The 15,209-nt window shown below is 37.0% G+C and overlaps 1 protein-coding gene across 4 annotated transcripts in view; it reads right to left on the bottom strand.

Moving 5' to 3' along the window:
- Positions 1-15,209, bottom strand: part of DYM (dymeclin) — a 372,867-nt gene that overhangs the window by 264,231 nt on the left and 93,427 nt on the right. For all 4 annotated transcript variants that reach the window (XM_065932681.1, XM_065932680.1, XM_065932678.1 and 1 more), the window contains 2 exons: positions 14,077-14,202; positions 12,564-12,706 (listed from right to left, as the gene is read on the bottom strand). In XM_065932681.1, coding sequence (XP_065788753.1) covers positions 12,564-12,706; positions 14,077-14,202 — 269 coding nt within the window. The remainder of the gene's footprint in view (positions 1-12,563; positions 12,707-14,076; positions 14,203-15,209) is intronic.

Consider the following 15,209-nt stretch of genomic DNA (forward strand, 5'->3'; position numbering starts at 1 on the left):
TACCAACAGCCAGACTGATACTTGTGTTTCTTCCATGATACCAAATTATCAAAATATAGAGCCAAAATCCCTCCAAAGGACAATAATAAGGGGTGGCCTCCAAAATCAGAAAAGAAAATAATTTGTTTCAATTACAGGATTATTATCGGAAGGTCTCCTTATGCATTCTGGAATGCCTCTTCTTCTGTTTTTGTCTGTTTTTTTAAACATATTAGTGAGGTTTGAATGGGCTGCGGGTGATCTACTTTGGCCACAACCCTCAGCACCACCACTAAACAGGTTGTGGTTTGAAATAAAGAATGACTAGTGCTAAAAGGTATCTTAGATATCAAAAAACATAAGGGACTAGCAGCCTCCAGAACTGAGAATTTCAGTGAGGAGAATACCAGCATGACCTACTTAATACCTACTACTGACTGAATGTTTGAGTCCTCCCCACCAAATTCATCTGTTGAGCCCTAACCCAAATATGGAGATAATAGGAGGTGGGGCTTTTGGAAAGTGATTAGGTTTAGCTGAGGTCATGAGGGTGGAGCCCCCAGGATTGTATTTGTGACCTTGTATGAGGAAGAAGAGACAGCAGTGAAGAAACACCATGTGAAGACACTGTGCAACCAGTCAAGAAAAGAGCCTTCCCCAAGAACCAAATCAGACAGGACCTTGATCTTAGACTTTCCAGCCTCTAAAACTGTTGAGAAATAAATATCTTCTGTTCAAGCCATGCAGTCTATGGCATTCTGTTATAGCTGTCAGTCAGTTCAGTCACTCAGTCATGCCCAACTCTCTGCGACCCCATGGACTACAGCACACCAGGCTTCCCTGTCCATTACCAACTCCCAGCACTTGCTCAAACCCATGTCCATTGAGTTGATGATCTGACAGAATGTTACCACCATAAACACTGCTCCATCACATGACAAGTCACACAGGTAGAAATCTTCATTCATATGTTTTGTAAAACATCTCTAACAGTGTAAGGTGCTTTGCTTACAGATTAAAGTAAGCATCAAGAATCAACTGTCTTGCCAACTAACTAATATATCTTGGACTAATTGAACATTTAAAGTATTTATTACAATTCAGGGTGGGTCAGCATTTTTTCTTTACTAAAATTTCTAGCTAAGTTTATAAACAAAATATTAAAAAGAAAACATAATCTTATGAAAAACTAATGAGTAAGAAATAGTACCATAGTGACTGTTGTCAAGGCAAGTTCATTTAGGAAGCAAGGAGAAATCTCTTGTGGGCAATATCTATTTAACAATCAGATTTTCCTTTCTGACTATCATAAGCCAAATTTTGCACCACATAAAATGAAAAGTGAGTTGGAGAATGAGCAAAAATCTGACTGGTATATTCAGTTTGGTCAGTATTTCAAAACATTTTTTACCTAAATTTTAAAGCTTGAGCAGATGAAAAAGATAAAATAGTCTCTCATTTTTTAATTGTCTTATATAAATTTGTTAAGAGACTTTTCGGTCACTTATGTCATCTGTTTAGTATATATTCTTTTAAATTATTTTGATTTTGATTAGCAGAGTACTGAAACTGCAGAGTTTCAGTACACATAACAAGAGTCATTTACCTAAGTAGGGAGGTTGTATAGTTTTAAAATTGGTTTTATATACAGTATTTCACTCACTCTTCACAATAACAATAACCTAATACAAAAACCCTATTTTTCAGCTTTATAACTAGAATAATGAGATACAACGAGTTAAAGAACTTGTCTAAGGACCATGCTAAGCTGGGGCTCCATCCCAAATAACCCGATTCTCCATTTCAAACTCTGGAAATACACCCTCATCCACAAGGACTTTCAGGAATGAGAGAAGAGAAAGAGCAACTGAGAGGTCTCTGTGGTGCAACCCAAACAGAGGAGACAGAGGAGGAAAGGGGGCCTCATTTGAACTCACAAAAGGCTCACTCAGCACTTCCTCCCATTGAACTACAAGTTCCAGGTTCATGAAGATCCTTGTGCGTCAGTCCTAAAAGTCAGAGGAAACTGTAGGAATCCACTTTAACTCGAAAAGTCTGCTCTCTGGGAAAACCACACTACTTACGACCCTCACAGCAAATCCTCACTGGGAACCCAGGAAATCTTGTCTGTGTAGAACAGTCACAAAATCCCTAGTTGTATTAATACTGTTATTTTACACGTGCCACCTACATAAACACGCTGTTTTCCACACTGGAATTAGAATGTATCGATCCTCTCAATATGATGTCTAGCACCTAACTCTGAATAAAGCAAGAAGCCCCAAAATATTAATATTTGTCTAATGACAATTTAGGGCTCCAATTAGAGTAAATCTTATGCATTGACTAGAGCTATGGATGACATTACACTAGCAAAATTATACTGAGACAGATACACTGAAAGGTCTGTACCTGTATATATAAAACCTGAAGGGGAGTAGGACATAAAAGTTACATATGGAAAATACTTGGATAATAAAATTAATAATAAAGCCATTAACAACTGAATGCTATCTGCCAAAACACTTAATGGGCAGTTACTCTAGATGAATAAGAAAATACAGTGTCCAGAATCAGGGAATTTGGAGTTCCAACTGATTTCATGCTGTAGTACCGTATTGTTAGACTTAAACAATCCTAATAAACTAGACCTCATCAACTAAAGATAGCAAGAAGAGAAAGCAAGGTAATACAAAAGGAGAGGGTCAGTTAAACCCATTAGAGCTGCCTCAAAGCAACACATTCCCCAGTATTTAATAGTATTGACTCAATTATCTGCCATGATGGGCTCCCAGCAGAACAAATTCAGGCACTGGAAAGGGACCAGTGTGTAATTTTGTACTCCAAAACTATGAATAAAAGCTAGCATGTACTATAGATATTATCAGATAAAGTAACATATTAATATATAATTCACTCTGACCTCTTCCAGTAAAAGAAATAAATCACATTTGACACATACATGAAAATTACTTTTTTAAACAAAGAACAAAACTTGTTTTTTTCAGTTTTCTAACCTTATTGAGGTTTTCAATGGCTAAGTCAAAGATCTCTCCTGGTAAATGTCACTGCACTTAAAAATATGTGGGTTACTTTCAAATATCTTTTGATATTGATTTCTAACGTAATTCCACAGTGATAAGAGAACAGACTCTTGTATGATTTCAATACCTTTAGACCATGAGACTTTTGCATCTTGTCTATGTCCCTGGATATGATCCAGTGTCTCCTAGTTTATAATCTATGGGAACTTAAATAGAATTTGTATCCTACTGCTGTGTGAAAATTTTATTTGTGTGTATTACTCGCTCTGGGGTGTCCGACTCTTTGTGACCCCATGGACTGCAGTCTACCAGGCTCATCTGTCCATAAAATTCTCCAGGCAAGAATACTGGAGTGGATAGTCATTTCCTTCTCCAGAGGATCTTCCTGACCCAGGGATGAAACCTAGGTCTGCTACATTGCAAGCAGATTCTTTAGCATCTGAGCCAGGTGCTTTTCAGATCTACTATATTCTTATACTTTTCTGTATATTTATTGTATTAACTTTTAGGAGTTTGATACTAAAACTCCAATTAAAAACCTTAACTTATCTACTAAAAATAATTGTAATATAGAGTGGAACTATATGTAACTTTGTTCTGTATTTTCCAAGTCTCCTGTAAATGTGTTATGAAACTTAAGTAATTTAAAAAATAAAAAGACAAAAAAAGAACAAGATTTATAGAAGTTAATTTTCATTACTCTCATTAACTGCAATAAACTTACTAGTGGTAATCAAACGTCATCCAAGCACTCACTACCAAGACCTCAGGACCAATAATTAAGCAGAAAGAAGGGCATACGTACTAACCAAAGCAATCTACAGATTTAATATGATCCCTATCAAATTACCCATGACATCTTTCACAGAACTGGAGGAAATAACCCTAAAATTTATGCGGAACCACAAAAGACCCAGAATTGCCAAAGCAATCCTGAGGAAAAGAACAAAGCTGGAGGCGTAACACATTCAGACTTCAGATAACACTACAAAGCTACAGTAATCAATACAGCATGGTACTGGCACAGAAACAAAAATATGAATGAGAGCCCAGAAATAAACCCACACACCTATAGTCAATTAATCTTTGATGAAGGAGGCAAGAATATAAAATGGAAAAAAGACAGTCTCTTCAGCAAGTGATGCTGGAAAGCTGGACAGTCACATGTAAATCAGTGAAGTCAGAACACTCCCTCAGATCATATATAAAAATAAACCCAAAATGGCTTAAAGACTTAAATATAATCCAACACACCATAAAACTCCTAGAAGAAAACATAGGCAAAATGTTCTCTGACATAAATCTTACCAATGTTTTCTTTGGTCAGTCTCCCAAAGCAAAAGAAATAAAAGTAAAAATAAACCAATGAGATCTAATCAAATTTACACGTTTTGCAGAGCAAAGGAAAGCATAAACAAAACAAAAGACTGGAAGAAAATATTAGCAAACAATGTGACTGACAAGGACTTAACTTCCACAATATACAAACAGCTTATATAACTAAAAAAATTAATAAAAAAACAATAAAAACCCAATCAAAAAACAAGCAGAAGAACTAAACAGACATTTCTCCAAAGAAGACATGCAGATGACCAACAGGCAGAACAGATGCTCAACACCACTAATTATTACAGAAATGTAAAGCAAAACTACAATGAATCATCAACTCAAACCAGTCACAACAGCCTTCACCAAAAAGTCTACAAACAAATTCTGGAGAGGGTATACAGAAAAAAGAACCTCCTACACTGCTGGTGTGAACGCAAACTGGTATAGCCACTATGGCAAATAGTATGGAGGTTCCATAGAAAACTAAAAATAGAGCTACTATAAGATCCTGCATTCCACTCCTGGGCTTTGTATCTATCAAAGCAAAAGTTCTAATTCACAGTATCATAAGATACACACACCCCAATGTTCAAAGTGGCGCTGTTTACCAAAGTCAAGACATGGAAGCAACCTAAGTATCCACAGATAAGTGGATAAAGAAGATTTGGTCTACACACACACACACACACACACACACACACACACACACACACACGCTACCCTGGTGGCTCAAACAATAAATAATCTGCCAGCGATGCAGGAGACCCAGGTTCAATCCCTGGGTCAAGAAGATCTCCTGGAGAAGGGATTACCTACTCACTCCAGTATTCTTGCCTGGTGAATTCCACGGACAGAGGAGCCTGGCAGGCTATAGTCCATGGGGTCACAAAGAGTTGGACGTGACTGAACGACTAACACTTTCACTTTCATATATATATACATACACAAACACAAAACAGAGCATTACTCAGCCATTAAAAAAAAAGAATGAAATGATACCATTTCCAGCAACATGAATGGACCTAGAGATTACCACACTAAGTGAAGTGAGACAGAAAAAGACAAATATCATATGGTATAGCTTATCTGTGCAATCTAAACAAACAAAAAAAAAATGATACAAAAGAACTTATTTACAAAGCAAAAACAGACTCACAGATACAGAAAACAAACTTATGGCTACCAAAGGGGATGGGGAGATAAATTAGTTTGGGGTTAACACATACTGACTGTATGTAAATTGGTAAAAAACAAGAACCTGCTGTTACGTAGCGCACACAAAACTATACTCAATTATCTTTTAATACGTTGTGAAGTCTATATATGTATATGTATGAATGACTGAATCATTTTGCTGTACATTTGAAACTAACAACACTATAAAATAACTATACTTCAATTTTTTTTCAGTTTATAAAAATAGAGACATCCCCTTTTAAAAAATACACATTCAAGTATTTAGGGGTAAAGGGCCATGATGCATACAATTTATCTTCTAATTGTTAAAAGAAAAAAACTTGTGTGTATGTGTGTGTAGAATGGAGGTTGGAGAGAAACACAAATACAAAATAAATCAGATAAAAATGTTAACAATAAATCAGTCTGGTTAAAGGTATATACTGATAATTTGGGGAGTTTATTTTTGGAATGATTAGATATATCTATATATATCTATATATATATATATATATACACCATCTGCAGTGATTTTGGGGTCCCCCAAAATAAAGTCTGCCATTGTTTCCACTGTTTCACCAACTATTTGCCATGAAGGGATGGGACCGGATGCCATGATGTTTGTTTTCTGAATGTTGAGCTTTAAGCCAACTTTATCACTCTCCTCTTTCACTTTCATCAAGAGGCTCTTTAGTTCTTCTTCACTTTCTGCCATAAGGGTGGTATCATCTGCATATCTGAGGTTATTGATATTTCTCCCGGCAATCTTGATTCCAGCCTGTGCTTCATCCAGCCCAGCATTTCTCATGATGTACTTTGCATATAAGTTAAATAAGCACGGTGATAATACACAGCCTTGATGGACTCCTTCTCCTATTTGGAACCAGTCTGTTGTTCCATGTTCTAGTTCTAACTGTTGCTTCTTGATCTGCATACAGATTGCTCAAGAGGCTGGTTGGATGGTGTGGTATTCCCATCTCTTTCAGAATTTTCCAGTTTGTGGTAGTCCACACAGTCAAAGGCTTTGGCATAGTCAAGAAAGCAGAAATTGATGTTTTTCTGGAACTCTCTTGCTTTTTCGATGATCTGGTGGATATTGGCAATTTGATCTCTGGTTCCTCTGCCTTTTCTAAAACCAGCTTGAACATCTGGAAGTTCACGGTTCACATATTGCTGAAGCTTGGCTTGGAGAATTTTAAGCATTACTTTGCTAGCATGTGAGATGAGTGCAATTGTGCAGTAGTCTGAGCATTCTTTGGCATTGCCTCTCTTAGGAACTGGAATGAAAACTGACCTTTTCCAGTCCTGTGGCCACTGCTGAGTTTTCCAAATTTGCTGGCATATTGAGTGCAGCACTTTCACAGCATCATCTATTAGGATTTGAAATAGCTCAACTAGAATTCCATCACCTCCGCTAGCTTTGTTTGTAGTGATGCTTCCTAAGGCTCACTTGACTTCACATTCTAGGATGTCTGGCTCTAGGTGAGTGTGAGTGACCACACCATCGTGATTATCTGGGTCGTGAAGATCTTTTTTGCACAGTTCTTCTGTGTACTTTTGCCACCTCTTCTTAGTATCTTCTGATTCTGTTAGGTCCATACCATTTCTGTCCTTTATTGAACTCATCTTTGCATGAAATGTTCCCTTGGTATCTCTAATATTCTTGAAGAGATATCTAGTCTTTCCCATTCTATTGTTTACCTCTATTTCATTGCACTGATCACTGAGGAAGGCTTTCTTATCTCTCCTTGCTATTCTTTGGAACTCTGCATTCAAATGGGAATATCTCTCCTTTACTCCTTTGCTTTTGGCTTCTCTTCTTTTCACAGCTATTTGCAGGGCCTCCTCAGACAGCCATTTTGTTTTGCTTTTCTGCATTTCTTTTTCTTGGGGATGGTCTTGCTCCCCGTCTCCTGTACAATGTAACGAACCTCCATCCACAGTTCTTTAGGCACTCTCAGATCTAATCCCTTAAATCTATTTCTTACTTTCACTATATAATTGTAAAGGATTTGATTTAGGTCATACCTGAATAGTCTAGTGGTTTTCCATACTTTCTTCAAATGTAAGTCTGAATTTTGCAATAAGGAGTTCATGATCTGAGCCACATTCAGCTTCCCATCCTGAGGCAGATAAGTATTAGCTTTTGGTATTTAATTACATACAAGTATTTACTGACAGTCCACAAATATAAGGTGCTCTGCTGCAGTGAACACCCTCATATAAGTCAAGAAGCAGCTTATACACTCAGGACTCAAGTGGTGACAGTGAAAGACCAAACAGTAAGGACCTATACAGGAATAGAATCTAAAAAAGAGTGGGTATGTGCTTAGTCGCTCAGTCGTGTCCTACTCTTTGCCATCCCATGGACTGCGGCCCGCCAGCTCCTCTGTCCAAGCGATTCTCCAGGCAAGAAACTGGAGTGGGTTGCCATGCCCTCCTCCAGGGGATATTCCCAATCCAGGGATCGAACCCTGGTCTCTCACACTGCAGGCAGATTCTGTACCATCTAAGCCAACAAGCAAGCCCAAGAACAATGCAGTGGGTAGCTTATCCCTTTCTCCAGGATATCTTTCCAACCCAGAAATCACACCAGGGTCTCTTGCATTGCAGGCAGATTCTTTACTAGCTGAGCTACCAGGGAAGCCCCAAATCAACTATACTTCAATTCAAATTTTTTTAAATAGAAAAAAATGGAAAAAAAAAAGGGGGGGGGGGGACCAGACAGCACAAGTCAAGATTCAAAGGAACAGAGCTAAAGTGCAAACCAACATGACTCTTGGCTATGTGATCTTAGACAAATAATTTAATATCTAGGAACAGCTCTTTACCAACTATATTAAAAAAGTAAAACCATTTATTTCACAAGGTTGCTATGAGAATAAAGTTAGATACATAAAAGTTGCTCTGTAAACTGTGAAGTTTTATTGTATGCAGAACCAATGGAGGGAGAATGAGACTTGAACCTAGTGATCATAAGACAAAGCAGAGTGTTAAATGCCTCAGGAAAAAACCACATCTAGCTTCGAGGTAGGAAAGGAAGTCTTTTGTGGAGAAGGTGGTACTTAAGACGGATCTTAAGGGATGGAGGGTCAGAAAAATTAACATCAGAGAGAGGAGGAAGTAGGATTCTAGGTTAGAAAGATGACCCAAGCAAAAGTATAAAAAAGGAAAAAAAAGTCAGGGATGTAAGAAGCAGCAGAGTTTCTGCTAAAGTCTGGGCAAAAACCAAATATAAATCTGGAAAAAGTGAGAATAAACTGGAGGGGGCCCTGCCGAACTCTTTGAAGGTCCAGATGTATGGCTCACTGCTCCTCTGTACTCCAGTTCTAACAAAAAGAGTCTCTTCTTCCTTTCCAGTTACAACAAAAACTTCACTGTCGAAAACTGTTGTGTTCTTTCAAAGAAGGCACCCTAATTCAAAGGAAATAATTTAAGCAAACCATACTATACATATCCTGCTATGAAAGGAAATGCTTTCTAAATCCAGGAAAAATTTAATCCCAAAGAAAATGAATATAATCCAAAAGGGTTTACAATTTACATTTGGCTTTAGAATCTTTTTTTTTTTTTTGGTGTGGACCTTCCAAATCGTATCTTTCTCAAGCTAATATTAAAGAAAATTCCTTAACTACCAACCAAAAGACCATCAAACCAAAAGATAACACAACTAAGGTCAAATTTCCTTTGCCAACTCTTAAGAGGAAAACATAGGCAAAACACTCTGTGACATAAATCACAGCAAGATCCTCTATGACCTACCTCCTAGAGTAATGGAAATAAAAACAAAAATAAACAAATGGGACCTAATTAAACTTAAAAGATTTTGCACAGCAAAGGAAACTATAAATAAAAAAAATAACCCTCAGAATGGGAAAAAAATAATAGCAAATGAAACAACTGACAAAGGGTTAATTTCAAAAGCAGCTCATATAAATGAATACCAGAAAAAAAAACAACTCAAGCAAAATGTGGATGAAAGACCTAAACAGACATTTCTCCAAAGACATACAGATGGCTAACAAACACGTGAAAAGATGCTCAACTTCAACTCATTATTAGAGAAATGAAAATCAAAATCACAATGAGGTATCATCTTACACCAGTCAAAATGGTCATCATAAAAAAGTTTACAAACAATAAATGCTGGAGAGGGTGTGGAGAAAAGAGAACCCTCCTGCACTGTTGGTAGGAACGTAAACTGGTACAGCCACTATGGAGAACAGTATGAAGATTTCTTTAAAAACTAGGAATAAAACAACCATAAGACCCAGCGATCCCACTACTAGGCATGTATCCTGAGGAAACCAAAAGTGAAAAAGACCCATGTTCCCTAATGCAGCTCTATTTCTAATAGCTAAGACATGGAAGCAACCCAGATGTCCACTGATAGAGGAATGGATAAAAAAGCTGTGGTACATATATACAATGGAATATTACTCAGCCATAAAAAGGAATGCATTTGAGTCAGTCCTAATGAGGTGGATGAACCTAGAGCTATTATACAGAGTAAAATAAGTCAGAAAGAGAAATACAAATATCATATACTATTTAGATTTAGAATTTAGAAGGATGGTAGGTACTGATGAATCTATTTGCAGAGCAGCAATGAAGACACAGACATTGAGAACAGACTTACAGACACAGCCTGGAGGGGAGGGAGAGGGTGGGAGGTATGAAGAGAGTAACGTGGGAACATACATTACCAAATGTAAAATAGGAAGCCAATGAGAATTTGCTGCATGACTCAGGTAACTCAAACCAGGATCTGGTAACAACCTAGAGCAATGGGTTGGGGAGGGAGGCGGGAGGGATGTTCAGGTGGGAGGGGACAAGGGTAACGCAATGGCTGATTTATGTTGATGTTTGGTAGAAACCAATGCAATACTGTAAAGCAATTATCCTTCAATTAAAAACAAATTTTTATTTCCTTTGTCAACTTGATTGACTTACATGGAATGTAACTTAATTCAAAATTACATGGCTATGACCGTTCTTTTTTTTTATTTTTTTATCAAAGGATATTTGCTTTACAGAATGTTGTTGTTTTCTGTTAAACTTCAGCATGAATCAGTCAAAGGTATACATATATCCCCTCTCTTTTGAACCTCCCTCTCATTAACACTTTCTTTTTTGCACAAAATACATAAATGTGCTTTTTAGAAGAAAAATATCCTTTGGTTGTTTTTTTTTTTTTTTTTAATAATCTTTTGGGCCACATACTGTAAAATAATAAATTACTCCATCACTTATACTTTTACATGAATAGTTTTATGAAGACTTAAGAAGCTATGAAAAATGCCTTATCACTACAGGCACACAAAAATCCTAAGTCTATTTTAATGCCCTTAGCTGAATACTAAACTTCTTAATGCTAGGGGAAAAGATCAGAGAACCATTCAAAATTATGTGGAAATAGTCTTAAGAGATTATCTATTCCAACTTTGATAGACATTTGGGAGACAAACTGGCAATCTCCTTCTAATACACAGAGTATATCTGAAATTAAAAATTCTTTTGGCACGCAGTACAGATGACATTACATACCATACTGGACTTCTTTATGATGACACATAACTGCAAGAAAATTCAAGAACTACACACATCTATGAAAAACTGCGAAGTATTGTCATTGTTTCAAAGAAAGCAGTTAATGAATTTATAGTATCTCCTCCAACCATACTGGAGAGTACTAGAAAATACTCAGCTTTTGAACACTAACACTAGTTTAATGACTGAAAAGAGAAAACACTGGGAATCCCCCAGTTTTCCAGTGGTTAGGATTCTGGACTTCCACTGCCAAGCAACTGGGTTCAGTTCCTGGTCGGGGAACTAAAAATCCCACATGCCGTGTGGCCAAAAAAAAACCTAACAGATTAATCAAGCCTTTCCATGGAACACACAAAGCCCTTCCTGCGCTGCCTTTAGACACCACAAAAAAGCAAGCCTCTAAAACCTCCTTATCTGAAACAATGAGGACCACAGGACGGGTGGCTCGGAGAATGAACCTCTGCAGATCTGATGATCGAGGCAGCATGTTCAGCACCAGAGACAAAGTCAAGAGTGATTAAAAATGTAATTCAACTTATAATACTAAAAGAAGTCAAAAGAAGATGACCTAGAACAGAGGTCTTTCAATCCAAAGAGGTTCCTGAGACTAATCATCTCATAAATTATCACACAGTACTCCATTTTCCTATCAAACTGATACCCTGGCTAGAGTGTGGAGAACATGTCACTGCCTAATTCAGCTGCGGAACTCAGTTCCATTTAAAATTCCTTCAGACAGCTGAACTCTGCACTGTGTAATTAAGTGGACCATATATGGTTTCTTAAGTAAGAGCACCCAGGCAGACCGTATGACTGCCAAAGTGCCAGTGTAGTTTTTGTTTCTCTTTCAGAACAAAGCACAAGTTCAGCTGACGTAACCTCACATGACCCAGGTCCTCTGGTATTTCTAGTCTCTTTTAAGTCAAAACACTGTGAAGCAGAAATGAGGCTTTACTGGATGATGGGAACGGATTCTTCAGTTAGTGAAATTTGCTTCCAATCTGATAAATTTCATGCTTGTGCCATTTCAGAATTTATTATAAGCCTCTTCACAATGTGCTAATTTGTCACCAAACAAAGGAAACGTGTGTATAATAAAAAAACCTACACCTAATTAGTCATATAAAATCCTACTCAAGAAAGCCCCTAAAACAGAACAATTTCCTCATAAAACATAAGTGATAAAAAGTTTCCAAGAGCATAACTGTATTTATATTGCACAGCTAGGATGCATACAATATGCATGCTTATTCTTCTTGAAAAATGCTGTCTTATAGGTAAACAATCTATTCATGATTTGCATATACTTCCTTGTAAAACTCAGTGCACCAAATGAAAAAAATACTCTATAAACTATTTCCAGTATTTCACACTCAAGCCAGCAATATAACGGTACTAGCAGTCAAGTGAACAGAACTTCTTATGACTAATAGGACAAAACCTACTACATACATCACAGAACTGACAAATTCTGGTAAGACTTACTTGCTACTCCTGATGCCAGTCCATAGAGCAGTCCTCCCCCATCCGACTGCTGAGGCAATACATGCGTTCCTGGAGGAGGTGGCTTTTCCTGTCTGATGAAGTTATACAATAAGGTTTTCACAAGTTTGCTGGTGTATGGAAGACTACACAAAAAGAAAAAGAAGAAGAAAATAAACTCATATTTTGGGGAGTCAACTGACTCTGTATCGTGATAAATATAATCTATCAACATAAGGATTAGCACAATTCAAAGAAAATCTAGCATTGTCACAAAACAGAGACAATTATGGGCTGTGAGATCAGATTTCAGGTTGAATGAATTCTGGCTTTCCTCTTACTATGCTGTATATTATTCACCAAATCATTTCAACTCCTAAGCTTCAGTTACTTTATTTGTAGTCAGTACAACAGTTGAGCTATTACAAATTCAGTCTATAATACAGTACTTGACACTTGAAGGGCGGTAGTAACAGAATCAGCAGGAAAAAGCAAGAGTTAAAAAATATGGAAACTGATGTGAACAGTAATATTTGACTTAACCCAATATATCCAAAATATTCAACATATAACCAATATAAATAACTACTGAACCTGACATTTTAAAAAATAAATAAAAATATGAAATCATCCAATCTATGCATGCATACAAAAACGTACCTATACATATACAGACTTTTTTTTCAATGTTAATACTCTGTTTTTCAGTAATGGATGGAGAGGAGAAGGGAGAGAAAATAGGTTAAAAGAAAAATGTGTTCATAAATTAGTGATGAATCAATTCCTGCAATCTGGAGAAAGCTTTTAAATAGACTCTTGAGCCAATGCTTAAGGCCTTTTCATCTCTATTATCAGTGATTTTAAAATGTGTTCTAAAAGAGTCCTGAAGGATTCTGTGAATGTGCCATAGGTATAATCAAGGTGGCAAGAGGGATGTAAGAAGACAAAGGTGCCCCTGTGTGTGTGCATGTAATATTTATCTCCTCCTATCCCCACTCACCAGGGGACTGTAAGCTTATGCTCAGGAGCACAGCTCCACATCCTAACACATGCCTAGCATACAGTAAATATTTGTGGCCTAAATTAAAGGAGGGATGGTCAGTGAAGCAGCTGCCGGGGAAGTCCAAACACATGGTGAGGAGGCATTACGCTGCGTAGTACTTTCAATGGAGCTAATGGGAAGGGGAAGCTAGAAATAATTTCAGTGAACAAATATGACTGGGTGACTCCTTAACACATACAGAATGACGCAGCAGGAAGAAAAAGAGGACTTCATAATTTCAACTCTACAAAGAAACCAGCAGAGAAGGTAAAGGAGTTGGAGGATGAAAGGGGTGGGGAGGATGGCTAGTTTAGCAGGAAAGCACATCCTTATGTGTTCGGTCTGAAGTTCTGATGAAAACAACCATAGGAAACGTCTATTTGGAGATATGGAACAACACTAAGAAAAGAGGACAACAGGAGAACTATAGATGAAGACAAAAAAGAACTTGACAAATTTAAAAGAGAAACATACCATCGACCTCGCATCAAATACTTGTGACTGATGCTCTGTCGCAAAACTTCCTTGTGGAAGAGTTGGCAAGAAAGGAAAACCATCATTGTTGACACAGCTTCTACTGATATGTCATATGTAATATCTCTGAAAAAACAGGAAACAAAGCAGAATAATGATCATTTAGGAAGACATTGTTCTTTTCTAAATAAACTATACATTTAAAAATAAAACATTCAATGTTTCTGGATTATTTTAAAAATACTAATATGCTTAATATAAAAACTAAGTCAAGCAAAAATATGAAACCTTTCCTTGTCATTAGTTCCTGTAATGGGTGAAGTATCCCATTACATTCTTATTTTCCAGTTCCATCTACTGATGAATGACAAGTATATTAGCATATAATGGAAATAACTGCCAGCAAAGATCCACTCTAAAGCCCTTATGTTTATCCCTGTTTAGTGATAACACAGAAACAAACATTCAGATTGTAAAACTGAAGAGAAGTCACAGGGTAGGGAAGACAACAATGACTTTCTGAGTTGATATTCGCTTTATAGTAAGAACAATGGTAAACTCTAGATCTTCTATCTCTAAGAGCATACGTTCTCAAGGCCAACTCTGCCTGTTCAGCAAAATATGAACAGTAAACAAATTATCCCTGTTTTATTAAGCATATTTCTTTTACGAAAGACTACTACTGTCCTCCAAAAACCATTAACCCCCTTTAAAACAAATCTTAGATCAAATGAAAAGGAAACAATTTCAGCTGAGTAGGGAGCACAAACAGGAACAAATGCATCAAAATTTTTTCAATTATGGCAAAACTTTAAACACAATTATTAGGCAAAAGAGTAATGTGTTAGACCAGGAAAGTGAAAATCTCAACAACACAACAGCTCCAAAAAATTTTAAAATATTTTTACAGAACTGAAATATTCATGCAAAGTGCAAAGAAAAACACTTAACACCTACTTACATGAAGCTCATTAAACAAATTAAAGATGATTTGATTCTAGAAATGGGCAAGCTAACCAGACTTTTGAACTTCCCTGCAGGAGACCCAGGTTCAATCTCTGGGTCGGGAAGATCCCCTGGAGAAGGGAATGCATACCCACTCCAGTATTCTTGCCTGGAGAATTCCATGGACA

The sequence above is a fragment of the Muntiacus reevesi genome, chromosome 4 (assembly GCF_963930625.1).
Source record: "Muntiacus reevesi chromosome 4, mMunRee1.1, whole genome shotgun sequence".
Classification (NCBI taxonomy): domain Eukaryota; kingdom Metazoa; phylum Chordata; class Mammalia; order Artiodactyla; family Cervidae; genus Muntiacus; species Muntiacus reevesi.